Here is a 23,075-nt window from a genome sequence, read left to right on the forward strand (position 1 = left end):
TACACTTTATCTACATATTAATAAGTCAGTGTGAACATAGGAAGTATATTAAGGTGGACTGCCCCATTTAATAAACATATGTGAATTTGTCCGGAGCAGTTCTGTGCAACAGGAACAGAACAACTAGTCAAGACTGAAGTAATGCATCGAGCCAGTTTGTAAGATGATCCCTCTGTACTGAGCCATCAGCCATCCTTAGCATAGGGGCGCACTCATACACACATTCCTATCAAGTCATCTTGTGAAAGGCAGCCTGCTTCCAGCTTGGCTTGAAAGTGCAACCTTAATAAAACTCTCTGAGGTCTGAGAGAAAATAGCAGTCCTGCAGCAGATAGTGTAGGGGAGAGAGACTGGGATATGCATATGCAGCTAACTAAGGAAGGCTACATGCTGGACTGTAACAGAGAGGAAACCATAAATCTTAGCTACTATGCAATAAATATTTCTAAATTTAACTAAGGAAGCTATAATTACTGTGAAATAAAAACCATTTTAGCCCAAGCTGAGATTTAAATACTCTTCTCCAATCCTCTTTCCAAAGATTTTTTTCTATAAAATAAAGACACATTAAAAGACAGAGGAGGTAAAAGTTTCTATAAGAGCAGGAAAGAAAAGTAGTAATAACATGACAATTTTCCTTTCTTTTGCTTTCCTGGCTGCTCTTCTGGCTCACATAGGGTGCAGTAATCAGCGCCGGGGTCCAGAAACCACTGGGAGAAGATACAGCCGGATTCAGCATGGGCAGTGCACCTATACTTTCATTCTTCCAGAACAAGACGGGAACTGTCGTGAAAGCACGACAGACCAATACAACACAAATGCTCTTCAGAGAGATGCTCCTCACGTGGAACAGGATTTCTCTTCTCAGAAACTGCAACATCTGGAACATGTGATGGAAAATTACACACAGTGGCTGCAAAAAGTAAGTATTGCGCTTTCAAATTCTGCTTTAACTGATTATTTATCATGTTTTCCTGTGCTGTTCACAGTTTGCATGTGCTTCTTTGAGACCTGAGATAATGTGGATTTGTCTATTTCCATGTGAGAAATATTACAGCTAGTGCTCACCACTTCCTCCTGGGCTTACTTTGTTTTGGGGAGCAAAACTTTCTTAACATTGCTGGAAGATGTCTTTTTTAAAGCTTGATCTTAGGGGACCATATTTTGAGAGCCAGAGTGTATAATAATCCTTCAGAGACTTCTAATGATGGCACGCTTTTCATTAAGTATTCTTATAACATCTATTTATAGTTCTGGACGACAGATCAGATGTCAAGAAGGATACCTGGTATACACAGCAACTATGCATTTTTAACAAAATAGTGACATGACTGCCTTAATGTGATTAATAATTTGAAAGCCATGTAATGAGAATTCCATTAATCTCCCCAAAACAGAGTCAGTTGTACAGCCATAGTCAGTTAATTCATAAAATGCAGAAATATACATGTTTTTAGAAATCACAGTATGACTTTTTTAAAAATGTATAGATTATATTAAACATGAAACAGCATGATTTTCATTGACATGTCTACATAAAGTAGATAGTATTGCAGGAATTTCAGGAGATTTTGGGGGAATATAAAAATAAATTCTTTTTAAATAATTTGTGCTAAAAGTGTAAACTTTCAGATTAACTTCTTGTATTTAAAATGTAATTTGGAGCTTTGATCCTGCCAAGACTTATGCAGGTGAATACCTTTACTTATCTGAGTAATCCCATTGTCTTCAGTGGGACTGCTCATGTGAGTAAAGCTACAAGTGGAAGTAAGCCACTGTCTTGGTAATGAGAATTGGCAGTGAGTTACGATCCTGCACAGCTGATCATTTCTATCAGAAACATATATTTTTATCTGTATCAGTGGACTCACAGATATTACTGCTGTCCCTGTAACTTCTTTAGTGTTACTTAGCCAGTAACACTAAAACCACTCAAACAATTGGTGAAATGTTTAATAAGCTAAGACTGCAATAACAAATTTTTCTGTCTTTTGTATTCCACAAGTTACATGTTTCAGATGTAATAAGAGTTGACATTTAGAACAAATATTGGATAAACAATAAAAGTCCATTTTAATGTAATTGTTGACAGCTGTATCATTTACAATTCCCATCCCTGTTAGCTACTACAGAAAAGATTTAACACCTTTTGTTTTACAGTTCTGTCGTTAGTGTCCTTATTTCCTTGTCAATTTATCTGCAGTTACTCTATGTTTGCTGCTAATGGTATGAGGATGATTAAGTGCAGTAAACACATGTGTAAAAGAAAACATACATAGTGAGATAAGCTCAGTCCTGTAGCTTTCACTTTTTATTTCAGTCCTTATTTAAACTGTATGAAGTACTTTAGAAAGACAAAAGATTAGAACTGGAGGCTTGTCTCTTTGGAGGGTGTAACATTTCTTATTCAGTTATCACTGTACTTTTCAAAGCAAACTCTATGGAAAGTAAAAATGTTATCTGTGTTCCTGCGCTCATGGTTTTACTTGAACAACTGCCTGCTGAATCATGCTTATGAGATTGTTACTTATTTCTGCATTTGTCCACTAGGGACTGAACTAAGATCACTGTTTCACTTGGGAATTGGACAAGAAGAAAAATGAGTCTCTCGAGTTCTGAGTCTGAATTAGAGCTAGTATTCACATTTTAGGGGGAGAAGATGGATAAACAGGTAGCTAGTCAGTGTAAATGTTACCTCTGAGGTCTGTGCACTTTGTCAATGATCAAAACTTGCCTGCAGGTGAAACCTTCCCACGGGTTACATGAAACTGGCATGCAGCAGTGAGAACTTATCTGCATGAGTCCGTTTTTCACTAGAATAAAAGGTTCAGTTTCTCAGTGTGGAGGCAAATGAATCTGACCTGGTTACATTATTACGACCCTGAATACTGAATTTGCTGCTGTCATTGCAGCCCATATCAGCAATAGCCATCTCCCTTTCAAAACAAGGAAAATATTTAACCTCCACCCCCAATTTCTATCCCCTCAAATTATTTTTTCCTGAATTTGTAATGTAAGATGTATTTAATATACTGTTTGTTCACTTTCTAATGCACCTGCTGTGAAGATTGGAAATTAGAAATATTAGTTGTTTTATTGCTATGACCCAAATCATTCCATTACAATCATTCTGTGCACAGGTCCTCCACATGGTAATATAAATCATCTATCTATCTATCTATCTATCTATCTATCTATCTATCTATCTATCTATCTATCTATCTATCTATCTATCTATCTATCTATCTAATCTGTCAGCCAAACTGAAGTTTCCACTTCATGCATCTGATTAAATGGGTTACAGCCCAAGAAAGCTTATCCTCAAATATGTTTGTCAGTTTTTGAAGTGCAAGAGGACTCCTCAATGATTATAATAATTAGAAAATATATGTAGAATCCAGCATTTATATATTGACTAATGTAAAAGAAATGTTTTCATTACTCTTCAAAGTAATATATACTATTCATTAAAACTGCAGGTAGGCAATGTTTGCCAGAACACTGCATTTGTGATAGAATATACACAAAATGCTAACTTTTGGTCATTTGGAAGAAAGATTGCTAGCAATGTTAGTATAAAAGGAATTCAGTATATATTGTTTAATTAGTAAGTGGCTGCTTTTAGTTTATCTAATCAAGAATAAATGTATTTTGATCTTTTTAAAAATTAGATTTCTGAAACTAAAATAAATCCACTAGTCTAAACCTAGCTGAAAATATCCTTGCCTGGAGTGCTAACTATAGGCACATAAGTTTCATCATTGTCCCATGAAATTTACATATGTATTGTTAGAGTTACTGTGATTCCTTGGCAATCCAAGGATGTAGCAAAATGCTCTCCATAGAAACTACCAAGAAGATAGCTTGGTAAACATGTTCAGAGGTTTTCCAAGAACTGTTTATTTTACTACTGGATAACTTTTCCCATTGTTTAAGCTTGGGTTTCATTTCTGCACTATGTTTATTTTAATAGTTGAAAACAGTACATCTAATTTTTTTTCTTACATTAAGTGGCTGGCATGCTTGGTATTGAACTTTACAGCTCTTATTCTCAAAAGAGTGGTATGAAATTTTATCTTGGCAATTGACCCAGGAATTATTTTTCATTGTCAGCTTGTGTGAATGAATGGTATTGATGGAATATGAATGGATTCAGAATGGCTGCAGATTTACATGTATGAAATCCATTTAGCGATCACTGTACATAATGGTGGCAATAGCTTTGAGTGCATGAAGCATGGTATCATAAACAGTCAATGAACCTTCTTTGTTCTCTCCTTTACACAGTTAGGGTATGTCTACACTACCCCGCTAGTTCGAACTAGCGGGGTAATGTATGCATACCGAACTTGCTAATGAAGCCCGGGATTTGAATTTCCCAGGCTTCATTAGCATAAAGCTGGCACCGCCATTTTTAAAAGCCGGCTAGTGCGAACCCTGTGGAACGAGGAGTACAGATAGTTCGGAATGGCTACGTAGTTCGAACTATCTAGCCCGTGCCGCGTGTAGCCGCGCGGCACGGGGTTCGCACTAGCCGGCTTTTAAAAATGGCGGCGCCGGCTTTATGCTAATGAAGCCCGGGAAATTCAAATCCCAGGCTTCATTAGCAAGTTCGGTATGCATACATTACCCCGCTAGTTCGAACTAGCAGGATAGTGTAGACATACCCTTATATAGTATATTGAAACTGAAAGCTGACCACATTATACAATGTAAAATACTAACCATGGCTTTGGATTTAAAGGTCCATCAAAATCTTTCTAAGATGCCAAGACCCAAATTCATTATTTTTTGTTTTTCTCTTTCAACTATTGATTAATCCTATTAACACCTAACCCAGATGCAAGGAGCTTCTTTTTTCATCATTTCTCCCATTTATTAGTGCTGTCATGAGCCATAGTGGAGTCCATATAGAATCCTGAACTTGAGTCCTGGCAGGTACGTAGCAGAAAAATAATCTTCAATTATATTATCTTATTATGTTTTTATTTAAAATCTACTCTATGTAGTTAATGTCTATCCTTCCTGTATGCCTGTCAGTTATATGTACAAGACACTCACTGTCCTCATAGTTCACCAACACATTTTTCAACAGCTCCTGATTAATGTGCTGTGCTGCCATATGAAAAGAGGTTGGCTTTTAGCTGTGACCTGTCAGCACAAGTAGAGGAACACAACTTTTGAGAAGATGGCCTTAGTTGCAATTTTCATGTGGCCAGATTGCCTTTAAAGGGTTAAGCTAAGGTTGCTGCCTATCCTGTTTTCCCAAGTAGCTTTTTTCTAGTAGATGTCCTGAAAAATCTATCCTGTTTTTTTGTACCACAGAGGTGGCAACTATAAATATAGCATTCTCCCCTCCTTCCCCGTGCCCATTCACCATGCCCAGGCCTGTGAACGGGGGGAGGCAAAGAGGGCAGTTGGGGGAGGGGAGGGCACTGCAATCTGGGTGGTACTAAAAGCTAACTTCCTCTAGCCCTGCTCCTCCTACTTTCAGCTCCATCCCATGCAGGGGAGCAGAACTGGGCCTCATGCACACCTTGCTATGGGGTCCACAGTGGCTGTCATTCCCACTGTGAATGGCCATCAAGGTCCAGTTTCCATCGTGGAAAGATGGAGACATGGCTCCCTCTGCTCCTTGCCCCTCTCTACTCTCTTTGGGACATTGTGCACTGTCAGTAATGTGTCAACGCTTCCCTGAATGCACCATCTGGAAATCGGTTTGGCCCTCCTATAAGCTATTCACAAGTGAAGGAGGCTTCATAAACACTGGCCATGCAAGGGCCAATCAACACCTTACACTGGTAACACAATGTCTTAAATGCTGGTGAAACTGAGAAAATACTACAATGTACTACAATGTAATGACTATCTTAAGTATAAGGACAGAAATGCAAGTCACAACTACTGTTTTGCCTTACCTATGAACCACATTTTCCCAGAAGTCCACAAAAATTCCAAAGAGGCCTGGAATTGGCCTTAGTTGAAGTTTTGAGCAAGTAAACAATACATTATGTATGTGGTTCTTCCATTTTGCATTTTAAATGCTGTACAAATGTGCTTGCATATGCTTCTGGCACCTGGTGCAACAAAAAATACTCCTCTTAAACAAGATCTCTATGATTTGGGAAGATATTTACTTATGACATTTTCCAGCACCATTCTGGGGTCTTGTGTTTGTTTAATGTGGAACTTCTAAATGGTAACCCAGGTATTTGCAAATGTAAGATCACATTCTGCAAAAACATAAATTTTACTCACGTAAGTATTTACCCTGGAGGAAAATTTCTTCTCGACCCCAAATACGGCGATCAGCTGAAGCCTGAGCATGGGGGCAAGACTCATCAGCCAGATACCCAGGAAAAAGTTCTCTATAGTAACTTCTAGCATCCCACCATTGGCCTATTTACCATTGATAGTGAAAGGTCAATTAGTTGCCAAGATCATGTTATCCCATCAAACCATCCCCTTCATAAACCCATCTACCTTAATCTTGAAGCCAGATAAGTCTTTTCCCCCCAATACTTCCCTTGGAAGGCTGTTCCAGAACTTCACTCCTCTAATGGTTAGAAACCTTCACCTAATTTCGGGTCTAAACTTCCTAATAGCCAGTTTATATCCATTTGTTCTTGTGTCCACATTGGTATTAAGCTTAAATAATTCCTCTCCCTCCCGGGTATTTCTCCCTCTAATATATTTAAAGAGAGCAATCATGTCTCCCCATAGCCTTCTTTTGGTTAATGTAAACAAGCCAAGCTCCTTGAGTCTCCTTTCATAAGACAGGTTTTCCATTCCTCAGAGCATCCTAGTGGCCCTTCTTTGTACCTGTTCCTGTTTGAATTCATCCATCTTAAACATGGGAGACCAGAATTGCACACAGTATTCCAAATGAGTTCTCACCAATGCCTTGTATAATGGCACTAACACCTCCTTATTTCTACTGGAAATACCTCGCCTAATACATCCCAAGACCGTATTAGCCTTTTTCACGGCTTTTACCTCGGATAGGATTACTTACATAGCAAGGTCTATTCACTATGGAAGTAAGGATGTAGCAATCTGGGCCTTAAAGCACAAGAACAACTATCTGGAAACAAATGTGTTCTAAGAAACTGCACATTTGTGTCCAAAAATAAAACTGGCCATTTTACCCTTTAACAATACTTTATTGCATTCACATACTTGCATTTTGTTAAGAGCATTCTACATCCAAATTCCTGTAACCCTTAGAGATGTATGGAAGTACCCACAAGAAAGACATAGGACTTCTAACATGGAAACATCTGAGAACAGCTAAGTGTAGGAAAGTTATATACAGTATTTACCCCTATTAAAAAAAAACAAAAAGAAGAATACTAGACTTCAAGCCAATCTCACATTTTTTTGGCCACATTTTCTAGCACATGACTTTTTTTTAAATAGTTCCCAGGCTTTGGCAGAAAGCTGTGCCACACTGTGCAGTACAACCCCAATTTATGTATTTTCATTAATTATAGCACAACTTAGAAACTTTGGTAATAATAAAGAATTAAACGTATTGGTCACCTAACTTGTCTCAAAAATTTCCCACACTTTTCCTCTGGTAATCTCACCTGCCTTAGGGCATATTTTACAAATCATATAGAGATATAACGTAAGGTCACATGATATTTCAGACACTCTAAGCACACACAGTTGCCATTGACTTCAATTCCTGCTGCAGGCAGGCAGTATCTTTGACAAGCTTTTTGCCTCAGAAAAAGGGCTATTCATTCCATGGGGGAAAGAATAGAACTGGGTATCAGGAGACTCAGGGTGTGTCTACACTATACAGCTTTCAGGGACAAGACTGTGTCATCACAGCCCTGTCACCAAAAGTCACTACATGTGAATGCTTTTTGTCAACACTTTTGCTGACAAAATACTTCCACCCCCAACAAGTGGGTTTTGTCAGATTCACACAAGCACTTGCTCTGACAAAACCTTATCATTCATGGGGGCAGGTGGTAAAACACTCATGAATAACAAAAGTTTTGTTGAGCAAGTGTAAGTATAGGCACAGACTCCATTTCCTGGTCACCTTGAGCAAACCACAGTTGGCGACCTTTTCCCCACCTATAAAAATGGGTATAATGATACTTCCCTACTTAGGGTGATAGGGGACTTAATTCATGAATATTTGCAAGGACTTTTGGGATCTTTAGTGATTAAAGACTATTAGCACTATTACTTATAAAGACATGTCTAGTATTTACTAAAAATTTTCATTTGAGTTTAGAAATTTTTGGAGGGGAATATAATTAAGATTCTGTTCAATGCAAACAAGTAAGAACTGAACTCTATGGCTCATTCTATAACACTTAATCAGATTAGCAATATAGTCTACAGGAAAATGGCCTCTTAACCAAAGGTGTTTCCCTGCTGTCTCTGCAAGCAGGGTTGCTGGAACAATTTGTATAGTGGAAGTGAGAGCAGCATCCCCAGCACCCTAAATTCCAGCACTTATATCTGCAAGAACAACTCCAGCCCACTGGAGACCTAATCCCTGGAGAGTTATTGCTTGCTCCTTCCAGTTCTGTGGGTATGTATGATGTGAGGGGAACAGGAACCTTGCATAATTTAGGAGCCCCACAGGTCTGCAACTGCCAAGTTATCAAATCCACTACTCTGAAAGTTTTGAATGTATTTTGAAATTCAGATAATTATTCAGATAATTCACAGATATACGTTATCAACTAGTTAATCCTTAGGCACATTTAGATCTGCTTGTTATTAGCAGTGAGCTCTACAATGCAGTATGGCACAATGTATTTCTCTGTGCTTGCAATAACATGCAACCAAAACAAGATGATAATAAAGAAAAACTGATAGACATTTTTAAAAATAACATCACAGATTTTAGCAATGCTGGGAACCTGATCCTCAGGAACAACAGCTTAATCTGAAATAGGCAATTTTGGATTGAAAGCCTTCCCAGTGGGATGTGATTTTCCCGCTTGTTCAAGAGGTTAAGAGTTGATCAGGAAAAGGAAATTGAAACAGTATCACATTTCTTAGGAGGTTTTTCTTATGAAATATCTTGTATTTTAAAACAAGTTTTTTCTTGTGAAACCTCATGTACATAGTTTAGGAAGTATTATGAAACATCAGGTTGATGGGGTCATTAGAAATAAAATGCCATAGACAAATGTGCCTTTACACTGCTGTTCTATTTTTCATTATTATTACTCCATAAGGATCAAACTTTGCTAATATATTAGTCTTTTCATATTATAAAAAAAGAAACAGAGACCTACTGCACAAAATGTATATTGTAAAATATTTAATTGTGCCAGTGATGAAGTCTCTTCCAAACACTTTTGTCCTATTAAAGGTTAACTGGGTAGATATTTAATTCTGACTGTGTTTATGAGAAGGTGCTTTTAATATGTGGTGTAATGTCAAATCTCATGTCAGCATTTTGTTTGTATTAATTATTTGTATGACTAGTCACCTGGGGTATGTCTACACTACCCTCCTAGTTCGAACTAGGAGGGTAATGTATGCATACCGCACTTGCTAATGAAGCCCGGGATTTGAATTTCCCGGGCTTCATTTGCATAAGCGGGGAGCCGCCATTTTTAAATCCCCGCTGCTTCGAACCCCGTGCAGCGCGGCTACACGGGGCTTGAACTAGGTAGTTCGGACTAGGGTGCCTATTCCGAACTACCGGTACACCTCATTTCACGAGGAGTAACGGTAGTTCGGAATAGGAACCTAGTCCGAACTACCTAGTTCGAGCCCCGTGTAGCCGCGCTGCACGGGGTTCGAAGCAGCGGGGATTTAAAAATGGCGGCTCCCCGTTTATGCTAATGAAGCCCGGGAAATTCAAATCCCGGGCTTCATTAGCAAGTGCGGTATGCATACATTACCCTGCTAGTTCGAACTAGCGGGGTAGTGTAGACATACCCCTCTAGACCAGTCTATATGAGAAAGTTGCATTGGCTTAACTAAAAGGTGTGATTCTAAATTGATTTTAAAAAATTAAGCCAGTACAGAAGGCTGTGTAGAAATGTATTCTGGTTTAAACCAGGTTTAATTCAGTTCTTCTGATTTATCGTAAGTCAATTAGCCCTGGAATACACTAGGGAGTTATTTCAAAAAAACCTCAAGGCTCCCCTGGAATGGGGGATTTTGTTATTTCAAGAGTTATTATAGCCAGTCCCTGAGTTGTGAACGGTCGACTTACGACCATTCTCATTTATGAGCAAAGCTCCCATGGAGCAGTCATAAAGGCGGTCGCCGAGTTATGAATGCATCCCATGTTTATGAACAGCATGGTCACTATGTAACTCAATGGGGTCCGAGTTACGAACAAATCGAGTTATGGCCAAGTGTTTGGTCCGTAACACATTCATAACTCAGGGAGAGGCTATATTTTATATCAGAGGGTATGTCTACAAAATGGCCGTTTTTCCGACAAAACCTGAGTTAGGGTATGACTACACTACAGCACTAATTCGAACTAACTTAGTTAATTCAAACTAAGCTAATTCGAATTAGCGCATCCAGACTTAAAAACTAGTTTGAATTAGCATTTTGCTAATTCGAACTAGCATGTCCACACTGAGTGGACCCTGAACCGAGGTTAAGGATGGCCGGAAGCAGTGCCGGCAGGGCATCAGATTAGGACTTAGAGCGTGGAGCTGCTGTCTCAGGCTAGCTGAGGGCTGTGCTTAAAGGGACCCGACCCCCACCCCGGATAGACAGTTCTCAGGGGTTCCCTGCTTGCAAAGGAGTGCCCTGAGTGCCCACACTCGGCACATAGCAGCACTCGGCCATCAGCCCGGCTGCATTTGCTGCAGGCTGCCATCCAGAGGGGGGGGTCAATCAAGGGGCTTCAGGAGAACTTCCACCCCGAGGAGCCCGCAGAGCCAGCCCAGTCCTCCCCATCAGGGGCTCGTACCCCATTCCTCCCTCACCTCCTTCCACTTACCCCTCCCTAGCCCCCCTTCCTGATGTACAAAATAAAGGACACGTGTGGTCAAAAATAGAAACTCTCTTTATTGAACAAAACTCGGGGAGACTGGGAAAAGGAGGTGGGAGAGGGGAAGAGAGAGGGTGGGAGAGGGGAGGGCAACTAAAATGATCAGGGGTTTGGAACAGGTCCCATATGAAGAGAGGCTAAAGAGACTGGGACTTTTCAGCTTAGAAAAGAGGAGACGGAGGGGGGATAGAGGTCTATAAAAGCATGAGTGGTGTGGAGAGGGTGCATAAAGAAAAGTTCTTCATTAGTTCCCATAATATGAGGACTAAAGGACACCAAATGAAATGAATAGGTATCAGGCTTCAAACTAACAACAGAAAGTTCTTCTTCACAAAGCAAATAGTCAACCTGTGGAACTCCTTGCTGCAGGAGGCTGTGAAGGCTACAACTAGAACAGAGTTTAAAGAGAAGTGAGATAAATTCATGGAGGTTGGGTCCATGGAGTGGTATTAGCCAGGGGGTAGAAATGGTGTCCCTGGCCTCTGTTTGTGGAAGGCTGGAGATGGATGGTACAAGACAAATGGCTTGGTCATTGTTTCGGTCCATCCCCTTCAGGGTCCTTAGTGTTGGCCGCTGTCAGCAGACAGGCTACTGGGCTAGATGGACCTTTGGTCTGACCCAGTACGGCCATTCTAAGCTCAGGGCTCAGGGTCGGGGGTCTCACTGGACCACCCTGATTTTCATGCCAACCTGCTCCTGGGTGGCCAGGCTGGCAGCTCTCCTGTCCTAGATGGCCACTTTCCTGTGCCTAGTGCGGAGGTCGTGGATGAGGTCCACGATATCCGCACTATACCAGGCGGGCGCCCGCCTATTGCAGACCCGAGCAGGCTCCCGGGAGCCACCAGCCTGGTTCCAGGAAGAGGTGGAGGGCTGGGTGGCAGTGGGTGACTGGCTCGAGCCGTGCCAGGTGCAGGGTCGGCTGGCTGGGTGCTGGCAGGCTTGCACCTGGCACGGGCACCGTAGCCAACCCGTGCCCCTTTAAGGCCTCCGGGGCCAGGAGAGGGGCACACAGCCCTTAATTCGAACTAGTTAATTCGAACTAGGCGTTAGTCCTCAAAGAATGAGGTTTACCTAGTTCGAATTAAGCGCTCCGCTAATTCGAATTAAGTTCGAACTAGCAGATCGCGTGTGTAGCGCCTATCAAAGTTAATTCGAACTAACGTCTGTTAGTTCGAATTAACTTTGTAGTGTAGACATACCCTTACAAACACACTTCAATCACGTTCTTCCAAAAGTAAATTGAAAGAACAGAGGGGTTTTTCAAGCATTGGTAATCCTTTTCCTAAGAGGAAGAAGCCGTTTTCCAAAAGAGCCGTTTTGGAAAAAGGTGTGAATGGATGGGAAAGAAGGAGTTCTTTTGAAAGAAGAGGAAAGAGGGAGTAATCACAGCTTAAATGCAATATAATGTCCATTCAGTGTGGATGCTATCTTTCAAAAAAGCAGATCACTTCTTTGATGTGCGTTTGTGTGTAGATGCTCTCTTTCGGAATACGTTTTTTTGGAAAATCTTTTGGAAAATCTTTTCCAAAAAAAAGCTTCTTCTGAAAGAAGCCTGCAGTATAGACATAGCCTAAGTTATTTTGAAATAATTTCCTAGTGTAGACATGCCCTTAAAAATCACTTTGTCAAACCAAAATAAACTACTCCAAAATTGAAATTAAAGTCTCAAAGGGGTAGCTGTGTTAGTCTGCAACTACAAAAACAACAATGGTCCTGTAGCAAATTGTGTAGCTTATTTCGAGATAATTTCAAAATAGATTATTTCAAAATTTGGCACTGTCTACACAGCACCAAATTTCAAAATAAAACCCTTTTTTGAGCCATCCCTTACTCCTCGTGGAATGAGGGCTACAGGGACGCCAGAATAGCGCACCCGTTATTTCGAAATATATTTTGAGTTACTTTCATTATCCCAAAATAGCGCCACTGTCTAGACATAGCCTTAGAGACTAACAACAATGTATAGATAGTATCATTAGCTTTCATGGCACAGCCCACATCAGATGACAAATATGGAGCAAGGGGCACAGTTTGAAATAGGATGTTTACCCAGGGGGATGCTCTGAATTAACTAATCTAGTTTAAATTAAACTGGTGCAATTTTCTTGTGCACAGTAGACTCAAATTGGGGTCAGTGGGCAAAGATGCACAAGCATCATTATTGCATGCTTATTTAAATATATTTTGCTTCTTGATGAAAACAGTTTATCTATGAGTTCACAAATAGAGCAAGGAAAAATTTTTTAACTGAAACCTTTTTCATGAAAAATACAGGTTCAACAACACTGAAACATTTTGCTGAATTGATTTTTGACATTTCAAAAAAAGTAATTTTGGCAGGGTTTAAAATTATTTTTTATTTAAAAAAATTCCTCTCATTTTATTTTTAAACATTAAAAAATGCTTAAAATCAAACTTTTTATAATTTTCACCAAACAGAAACATCCATTATTCACCCTGCTCTACAAACTAAAAGTAGAGCATTCAAAGCTTTGGTGGTACATAATTGGAACATATTTGTTGTGGGCCTGTGACAAGGTGTAAAGAGGGGAAAAAAAAGCAAGATACTCCGCTGAGGCTATGTCTATACTGCCATTTTTTTGTGGCAGAAGATATGCAAATGAGAGTGTGAGGGGGGAGGGATAACTCAGTGGTTTGAACATTGGCTTTCTAAGCCCAGGTTGGTAAATTCAATCCCTAAGGGGGCCATCTAGGAATCTGGGGCAAACCTGTCAGGGCTGGACCTACTGTGAGGCCAGGGGACTGGATTCAATGACCTCTCAAGGTCCCTTCCAGCTCTATGGTTACGTCTAGACTACATGGCTCCGTCGACGGAGCCATGTAGATTTGTTTGTTCAGCAAAGGGAAATGAAGCTGCGATTTAAATATTCACGGCTTCATTTAAATTTAAATGGCTGCCCCGCTCTGCCGATCAGCTGTTTGTCGGCAGATTGGGGCAGTCTGGACGCTCCCCTGTCGACATGAAAGCCCATTATTGACCTCCGCGGTAAACCTCATCCTACGAGGCATAACGGGGAGGTCGATAAAGGGCTTTCAGGTCAGCGCGGGAGCGTCCAGACGAGTGTGCTGATCAGCTGTTTGTTGGCTCAGCACGGCAGCCATTTAAATTTAAATGAAGCCACGATTATTTAAATCACAGCTTCATTTCCCTCTGCTGATCAGCCTAATCTACATGGCTCCATCGACTGAACCATGTAGTTTAGACACACCCTATGAGATGGTATATCTTCATATACAAAAAATGTCAATGTAGATGTACCCTGAGGAAAAGGGGGGACTGTTAGAAAACTCTGTGGATCTGTGCAAGAGATGAATGCTCTGGTGAGTCAGTTTGAAGGCCTGTAACAATTTCATATTCCTCTTCCTTTCTTTTAATGGACAAAAATAAACTAAAAGCCTCAATATGACCATACCTGAACTATATGATGTATATCCAAACTCTGTGACTAATCCCTGTTTAAGTAACTAGCTGAAGCAAAATTCTGAAAGAAAATTCCTCCACACAGACCCCCCAACATGCCCTCCCACACACACCTGAGCTTTGGGGAGGAGAGGGGGGGAATCTGGTTCTAAGCTTTGTGGCTTAGCTCCAGCTCTACTATGTATGAAAGCCTGACTGCTATGAATCACTTGTCATCTTGGCATTGTTTTTTTGGCTCAAAGATGTAACAGAAGAGTTGTTAGTAAGATGAGACCTTTGCATTTAGAATATGCATTAATCCTATCTGCTCTAGTTCTCTTTCTATAGTGTCTATAAATTAAAAGCATGCCTTCCATGTAGCCCTTTTCATATTACAAATGAGTAAACACACTCTAATTCTTTAGGAAAAGAATACTGAAACCTTATGCTCTTCATTCCTTGGTTGTGCTGTTGTTCGTAGAAAGCTGCGCACATGTCCCAAATGAACTGTATGTTTTGTACAACTTCTGCAATTCACAGCTCAATGTAAATGGGTATGTGTTTCCTGAGGGTACTCAACATAAAAGCTTTTAAATACTTTTCAGTATTTGTTTTTTAATTCTTGGAATCAGATTTTGTCATTTGTCAGATTTTTTTGACAGTCTTGTTTACAAATAACGATTCAGGCATACCTTCTGCTGGCCAAATCCATGGAGGGGAATGAAAATTCTGGAGTTTCAAATAACAAAAATGCCATCAGATCAGACATGGTATCGAAAGGTCTTGGCTAGAAGTTTTTTTACTGTGGCTTGAAGAGGAGTCATGGCCTCAGGAGGACATTGAACAGAATGGGTCAGATTTGTAAAGGTATTTGGGTGCCTAAATCAATAGAAGCGACTAAATATCTTTAAAAATCTGTCTCTGTTTTTTCTCCAAATCATAACAAATCTGTGGTGGTGTAGAAATGTAGGGGAAGATGTATAAGGAGAAAAATTGACCATGATATTTTGGTTCTCCCTGATAGCACCTTTTCTTTAAAATTTCAACACTGGCAGCCAGACAAGAGGCTGTTTAGCTGAGTGCTAAACAATTTTGAAAATTGGGCCCAGGAACCGTTCTGTTCACTGTGTGTTGTTATGGGACCCCACTGCCAAACCTCCATCAAGGCCAGTGCTCTCTATTTGTAATGAAGGAGACGCCAGGGCTCATTTGGTGCCAGGGCTTCCATAACTGAAATAGCAAGCCCAGAGATGCCAGGGCTATGAACTACCAAACCTAGTGGTACTAAGGATCAGCCCTGCTAAGCCCTGTGACCAAAATTCAGCACTGATAAAGTGATTCCTGTGTAAAAGGGGTTTTTTTTCCTCTTAGATTTTTTTCCCCATCATTATGGTAGGAGGTGTATTTTCTCAAGGTCTGAGGGGGATAACCTAATAAGATGGCCATACTTCTAACAGAGCCTTCTTCTACTTCAGAAGGAAAGTGTTAATGCCATTTCAAAGCATCTCCCCACCCAGTCTGGGCATAATAGCCAATTTCAATCAATCCTTATGTGTTCTAGCGTCCAGGGTCTTCAAAGTGGAACTAATGCTTGCCCTAAATGGGTTAATCTATTTAATTATTTTGAGATGTACTTTGACTTTTGACTGTTAGGACATTCCAATCCATTTAAAGCATTTCAAAACTCTACAACCTCATAGGAATAACTTTGTCATCTCCAAAGCAGCTTTTTAATTTGCCCTTCAGGTTGATTGTGAAGGGTGTTTCCCTTTCTGTCTGCCTTATTTATGAGTGCTCTAAAATTGTCAGCCAACATGTAGAAAAGTTATTTTATACCCTGTTGTTATTCTGCCTGACCCAAGTAGTATTAGAGAGCTGTTTTCTGAGGGTATAATTTCTCCCTTAATAATGGAGAAAAGCCTCTTGAATGTGGGCATCAATTACATTCTAATATAGTGAAAAACTGTATATCTAAATTGATATATAAAGGGGGGGATCATTGCTGTTCATTGTGATTCTATAGTTTTAAAAAAGCTCATTTCTCCTTGACTGGATTTTCCTGTGATTGGAGGAAGCGTCAGCTCAGGTTAAATCACTTATATCTGCTATTTAAATGTCAATGTTTAGTTTCCTGCATGGATAGCTCTGGATAGCTATAGCCACAAACTTTTCTCTTATAAGTTAACTTTCACGCAAAGGTCTTTTGCAGAGGGAAATAGAAGCTGCCTTACATATCAGTTCATTGTTTTAAATTCTCTCATCAGCTCAGTACTTGGTAATAGTGAAAGCAGTTGAGTTGTATTAATAGATACCAACCCACATTTTTCCATCAAAGTATCTTCTGCTTTGGGGTAAAAATTTTACACCTTGTGACCTAAACTTAGTGCTCTTTATAAGCAAGAACTTAAAAAATGAATAGTGGTTCTGAGTGCTTCAATTTCTGAGAGTCTGATTTGAGACTTTTTAAATGGTTATGATTTTTCAGAGGATGGGTGTTATTTATTTTGGGTGCTTCTAGATAGCGGTATCCCGAAATAGCATTTTCTGCATCTTGACAGTGCACCCATTATTTTGAAATAGCTTTTGAAACAACAGGTGCACTATTCCGACGTCCCTGTAAACTTCGTGCCACGATGATTAACGGATATTTCAGAAGAGCGCTCTATTTCAAAATTTGGCTCTGTATAGACAGTGCCAAATTTTGAAATAAACTATTTCGAAATTAACTTGCAATAAGCTAAGCAATTTGCATAGCTCAAATTGTGTAGCTTATTTCAAGCTAAGGGTGCAGACCCTTTGAAAATTAGAGTCTCTAAGATGTCTAAGTTCAGGCATGGAGAATCACTAACTGCTTTTGAAAAATATAGCTGGATTTCAACACCTAAATAAAAATGGCCTGATTTTCTAAAGAGTTATGCAGCTGTCTACGCCCACAGAAGTCAATGGGAGATGCAATTAGTTGCCTCTGAAAAAAATCAAGTTTCTTTTACCTTAGTGTTGATGCCTCTGAGTGGGTTTAGATAGGTTTGGAAATGTTGGGTTTTTGCAAAGAATTTTTCTACTATTATATGTTAAGTGCTGAACCCATTTAAAAGGAGGATAGTCAAATACTGCACATTGCTGTGCCAATTCAACTGGAAATTCCTGTGTCCTTTTGAGCCACACAAGTCTCAGCTGGCGAACCCATTCAAGGGCAACCTCCAGTACACAGTGCCTGCAGCAGGAAGTTGAAAGAACTACTTAGCAGGGAAGCCAAACAAATGACCTCATCCTCTCTATATTAAAGCCATTCCTCTCTTTTCCTTGTGTGGGAACTGTATATCCCACAGGATCATCATCCTCTGTGTGGCTGACTAGTGTAGAGAGGAATGGGAAAGAGAAAACTACTGTTCCCACGTCACTGATCTGCTGTTAACAGAAAAAGATCTTTCCTCCATCAGTGATCTCCTAAAGAGGCTGCCCAGTGGTCAACCTTCTTCATTACTCCGGCAATCAGCCCTAGAGCAGTGAGCTCAGGAGAACCTCACTCAGGTTGTAGTCTTTCATATTTATTCAGGAGAGGGAAGTGGAACATTTTCCATATTGGGAATATAAACAGACTTGCTGAACATATGTGATAAGTTCCCTGATGTCATTCCAGTGACACCAGTAGAGGACAATAATAAGGGACTGCGTAAGATCATTTCAAGCATCACACGGCTGCTACTGAATGGGTAGGATAGTTGCAAAGAGAGGTGTGTGAAATGTTCAGTGACATTTGATACATTTTCATAGTTTAAGGATTTTCCTGCATTTTATTAAAAATGAAAAAATCATGCTGCAATTTGTCCAATTTGTAATTTGTTCTACTATACCAGGTCTCTCAGACAGAAACAAGTTTAGAAACAGATGACTCAATGATATTAATAAAATTGTTTAAGTTGCCACCTAAAATATTCATACTGTTTATGTAAATAAAATGAAAGTGTCAGCCTTTCCAATTTGGAATTTCCTAATTCTGCCAGCTATGAAAAACAGTATTTTTCAAAACTGGGACAAAACAAAGGATGTTCTTGAAATCAATACCACTTTTTCAAATGATCTGGTTTTTGCCTGGAACGAAAGGACAAGCAATATCTAACCATCCACTGGAGAACCTGTCTTTAGATATTTTTGTGTTTTAACATTTATATTGATGTAGCAGCAAAAATAAATATATATATATTTGTATGTTTTCAGTGAGAACAGTGGCCATTGTTCCAAATGTCTGGAAAAGCCAGAGATTCAGAAGTGCAAAACCGCTCTTAATGAAAAGAAATCCACATTAAGTTGTATGAAAAAAGTTCACTGCTTTTGTACAGTTCTAGTTCCCCTCATCAGGATCAGGAACACCTTTTGTGACAACACTTAGTTAGCAGACTGCTAATATGTTTATTTCTGCTAACCAAGTGTGCCATGTGATATGGTGTCCCTGTCCAATTCCTGTTAAACTAATGAGCTCTAAAAGAGACAAAATTCAATTCTAGTTTTGTTACAACCATTTTACGTCTCCAGGAAGAGATAATTTAACAATGATCTTCCAGAGTGTGCTGAGAATAAGAAGGCCAGTAGCTAGGAAGGTGCATTTGGGCTGAATAGGGCTCCTTTGTTCATTTTTCCCAACCCACAGGGGTTCAATGCTATGGGGTATCAGGTGCCTCCTGTTGAGTGGAGGATGCTTAGCACTTTGCAGGAGGCAGCTTGCAGGACTCATAGGTAACCAGGGCTGGCGTGATTATTTCTGGGGCCTAGTTTGGGTTGGGTGGTTGGCTGGTATGATCCAAGTTTTGGCAGACACACAAACCCAGGCACTGGCCATGCTCTCTGGGAGGCATCTCACACTGACTACCAGGGGATTTCCTGTTCAGCCCTGGCCCAAACTGGCTGCCACTGGCCCTCATTTCCAGTGTGTGGCTGCAGGAGTGGCCAGGCAATCATGTGTGACTGCTCTCCCTTGAAAATCCACTCAGGATGCTGGGCTCCATGCATTGGGAGACAGAGAGTCAGATAGGCTGGGGAGCTCACCACGCCCTGCCTTCCCTCCAATCCGGATGGGTTCAGCTCGACATAGGCTGGTTTCATGGGAGGAGGCTCCGTGGAGCCTGCAGGCATGTCAGCTGGGAATGGGGCCAATAATAAAGCACATGGTCAGATCCAGGGAACTGACTGCACATGCCTCATGTTGGCCTTGTATATAAAAGATTGATCACAGCACCTGTGTGTTATAACAGTTAAGCCACACTATAACAAGATAGCAAATTGGTTAGCATCATCAGCAATGAGAAACATGTCAGTGTTTTTATTAGGGCTGAATTGAAAGGAAATGACTCTCCTTCTCTAATGAAACATATAGCTTGGTTACACTCCTGGAAGGTTCCACAAGTATCTACTGTTTAGATGCCATGATATCAATGTGTTTAGAGGGATGTACCCAACTCAAGTTCTTCAGCAATACGTGGTGACATACTCCCAAAGGAATAATGCCAAAGTATTTCAATGAGTCAAAATCCATGGAATTTCAGTTCCTTACATAATCCACATCAGAGATAACTTGACCCTAAATATCTATACTCCTAATGCATTCCAAAGATGTTGGTACATACTGTTCTTACTGTTTTGCTTCTAAGAACAGTTTTCAAGGCAGATTGTTTTCCACACATCGAGTGGGTACTTTTTAAAACACATCCACATTTGCCAAGCTAAAAAGAGCTACAAAACTTAACATTGAGAGAAATGAAGGAATTGCTGTGAAATTCAGATATTTACAGCTAGTTTTATTGCATTCATTTTAGCATTTACTAATTACCCCCCAAAAAAGAAGCAGCCCACCTTTATAAACTTTTTTGGAGACTTTAAGCATTTTTGCTGTTTCACAGCAACCCTTCCTCCTCCAAATTAAAACAACTGTGTTGTGATCTCTAGTATGAGAAAGCATGTCCCTAGTAGATTTAGTGTTGCAAATAAACACTTTGCACTCCCACGCATCTTGGAAACATTTAGTAGCTTAGTCCTCTGACCCTCTGGGGCATTTCACAAAAACAGAATTGAGAAAGACTTAAAATGTCTTTGTCACTGTGGTGCAAATATAATAATGTGATATGCATGTTTTCGAAATTATGTGAAGTATGGTAACTTTTTCTGTAGTTTTCAACGGGCACTTTACCATTGTCATTCACTCTATTGCTGCCAAAAATCATTCTGAAGAGATTAAATTCATGAACAAAAGTCTCTGGTCCTGAGTCACTGAACTTTTCTTGGTTCTTTATCCTTTGGCCACTAAATTAACATGCTGAGAAATTAGAAATATGTTTTAGAACAAATATCATATTTTAATTCTTGCTAACCTCCAAGCTGGATTACCTCAGTCTTAGATATGGTAGTGTGGTTTTGAATGTTGTCATGCTTTCACTCCCACTGTACAGTAATGCTGGAAGGATGCAAGAAAATTTGAGAGAGAATATTTTTATTTGCATTGTGTTACAAGCTTTCTATTGTACAAATCTCTTTTTGCCATAAATCAGAAGCATTTTTGCACATGTAGAACTGAAAGGTAGTTGCTTTTGCTTTTTTTCTAAAACTTTTAATAGATTGGGTAATTTATAATATATTGCTACTATAATAAGCTACTGGGAAAGCTTCTGAGAATATTAATAAAACATACAATTAGAAAAGAAATCCTGCAGCAATATGGCCCCAAGCCAAATCTTAGAGTCAATCTAAAAATTAGTAACTCGTCATCCTTAAATAACCTCCTGACAGGCATACAAACAGAAAAAGAAATAAAAATGTCTTCAGTCTTACCAAGAGGGATGACACTGGCAAACCCTGATGTATTTCAATCCTGATCATGGAAAATCTATTGGTGACTTCAGCAGGATCTGGTCCTCAGAGAAGGATTCATTCCAAAATTGAAGACTATCAAAGAAGATGAACCCATCTCCATGGTACTGCTTTTTGGAGTGTACCATGAGATGGCAAGTAGTTCCAATCCTACTTGTTTTCTAATGCTCTCACTTTAAGGCCAGACCCTTTAATATCCCTGTGCCCTACAGGTGAAATGTCTTATTATTTGATTGCTAGTTCAATCTAAAGCCCTGTTTAGTTCTCTCCCCAGAATGACCACAGGATTCCAGTTAATTAGAGTGGCAGTGGCAGTTTTAGAATATGGACAATTGTCCACCAAAAGCTAGATTGTACCAGGCCCTTACGTCAGAGTAAATTAGAATTCAGTGGAGTGATGCTAGTGTCAAACTGGTGAAGCTGAACGGAGACTCAAACTCCATTTGTTAAATGCAGAATTACTCAGATAACTCAGTGTTTTTTCCCTTTGAAACACAGGCTTGTGTATACAGTGATTGATAGCTTGTGTGCTGTGTGCACCTCAGACCATTGCAGGTTCAATTTGGATAACCAGCCAAAATGTGCATGCTTCTCCTAGGTCTCTTTGGTCTTGAAAATGGGTCATATTTTCTCATGAAAACAATCTCTCTTTAGAGATTTTCAGCATTTCCTCATTTTAGTCACATCAGAAATACCATAAAAGCAACTTTGCTTGTGTCCTTTTTCCAGTATTTCTATTTCCAAACCCAAGAAGAGCTCAGGGGCTTATTGTAATCATATAAAGATGTGACCCATACTGCTAGCCACCCTCCCCCTCACCCCAGATTGCAGTGAAGGTTCCCTTTCTGATGGATCCCCAAGCACTTCAGACCTCTAGGGCCTGAATGGAGCCCAGCCAATAGAGAAGGCAAAAGGGCTAAGCATTCAAAATGGCATCTGCAGGTTGATAACAGGACAAAGGGTTTAAAATGTCATAAAAAATTGGTAAAGGATATAAACAGAACCCCAACATCATCACAAATACACATATACAAAATTAACCAGAATCTTTTCAACTTGAAAAATCTTTTGGATATCATTTAGGGTACGTCTACACAGCAGGGAGAAGTCTAATTAAGATACGTAACTTTAGCTATGTCAACTGCATAGCTGAAATAAAAAATAGCTTAATTTGGCTTTTGGCACCGTCTACATAGCAGGAAGTTGAAAGAAGAACACTCTTCCTTCAACTTCCCTTCCTCCTCATGAAATAAGGGTTATAGGAGTTGGAGTAATAAGTCTTCTGTCTCAACATTATTTCAAAATAACATCAGTTATACCGAAATAATGCTGCTGTGTAGAGATAGCCTTAGTTTAACGTTTTACAGAAGATTTATGTTGGTTCTGAATGTATCTGGGCTTGGTTATTCTCTTATGCTAAAGTTGGTCAGAAAATGTTTGGGGTTTTCCCTCCTCAAATATTTTCAACAAAACATTTGTTATCTGAATTATTTTTCTGGAAAATACTGACTAAATATTTTCAGCCCAAATTTTAAGCAGCATGGGAGACTTTGTCGAGGGAGTCTGACACATAGAGAATGGGAACATGAGGCATTCCAATTACAAGTCCCAGGAAGCACTAAAACAACATTCTCAATAAGAAATTTTAAGGTCTTCAACCAAAACTTAACAGGTGTTTTTTTTTTTTTTTGAAATCAAAATCAGACTTTTTTCCTTTTTTTGAAAACCCAATATTTCCTAAACAAACAACTTTTTCAAAAGAAAAAATTGACCAGTCCTATTTCATGTCCATGT

At 39.7% G+C, this 23,075-nt stretch overlaps 1 protein-coding gene across 4 annotated transcripts in view; it reads left to right on the forward strand.

Annotated features, from left to right (window-relative positions):
• Positions 1–220: 220 nt before the first annotated feature.
• The window catches only part of ANGPT1 (angiopoietin 1), a 224,715-nt gene continuing 201,860 nt past the window's right edge, over positions 221–23,075 (forward strand). Inside the window, exon 1 of one of the 4 annotated variants that reach the window (XM_075920222.1) lies at positions 221–922. In XM_075920222.1, coding sequence (XP_075776337.1) covers positions 626–922 — 297 coding nt within the window. In that variant the 5' untranslated portion in view covers positions 221–625. The remainder of the gene's footprint in view (positions 923–23,075) is intronic. The other 3 variants (XM_075920221.1, XM_006113014.4, XM_006113011.4) reach the window with 3 other exon arrangements.

The sequence above is a fragment of the Pelodiscus sinensis genome, chromosome 2 (assembly GCF_049634645.1).
Source record: "Pelodiscus sinensis isolate JC-2024 chromosome 2, ASM4963464v1, whole genome shotgun sequence".
In the NCBI taxonomy this organism is placed as follows: Eukaryota; Metazoa; Chordata; order Testudines; family Trionychidae; genus Pelodiscus; species Pelodiscus sinensis.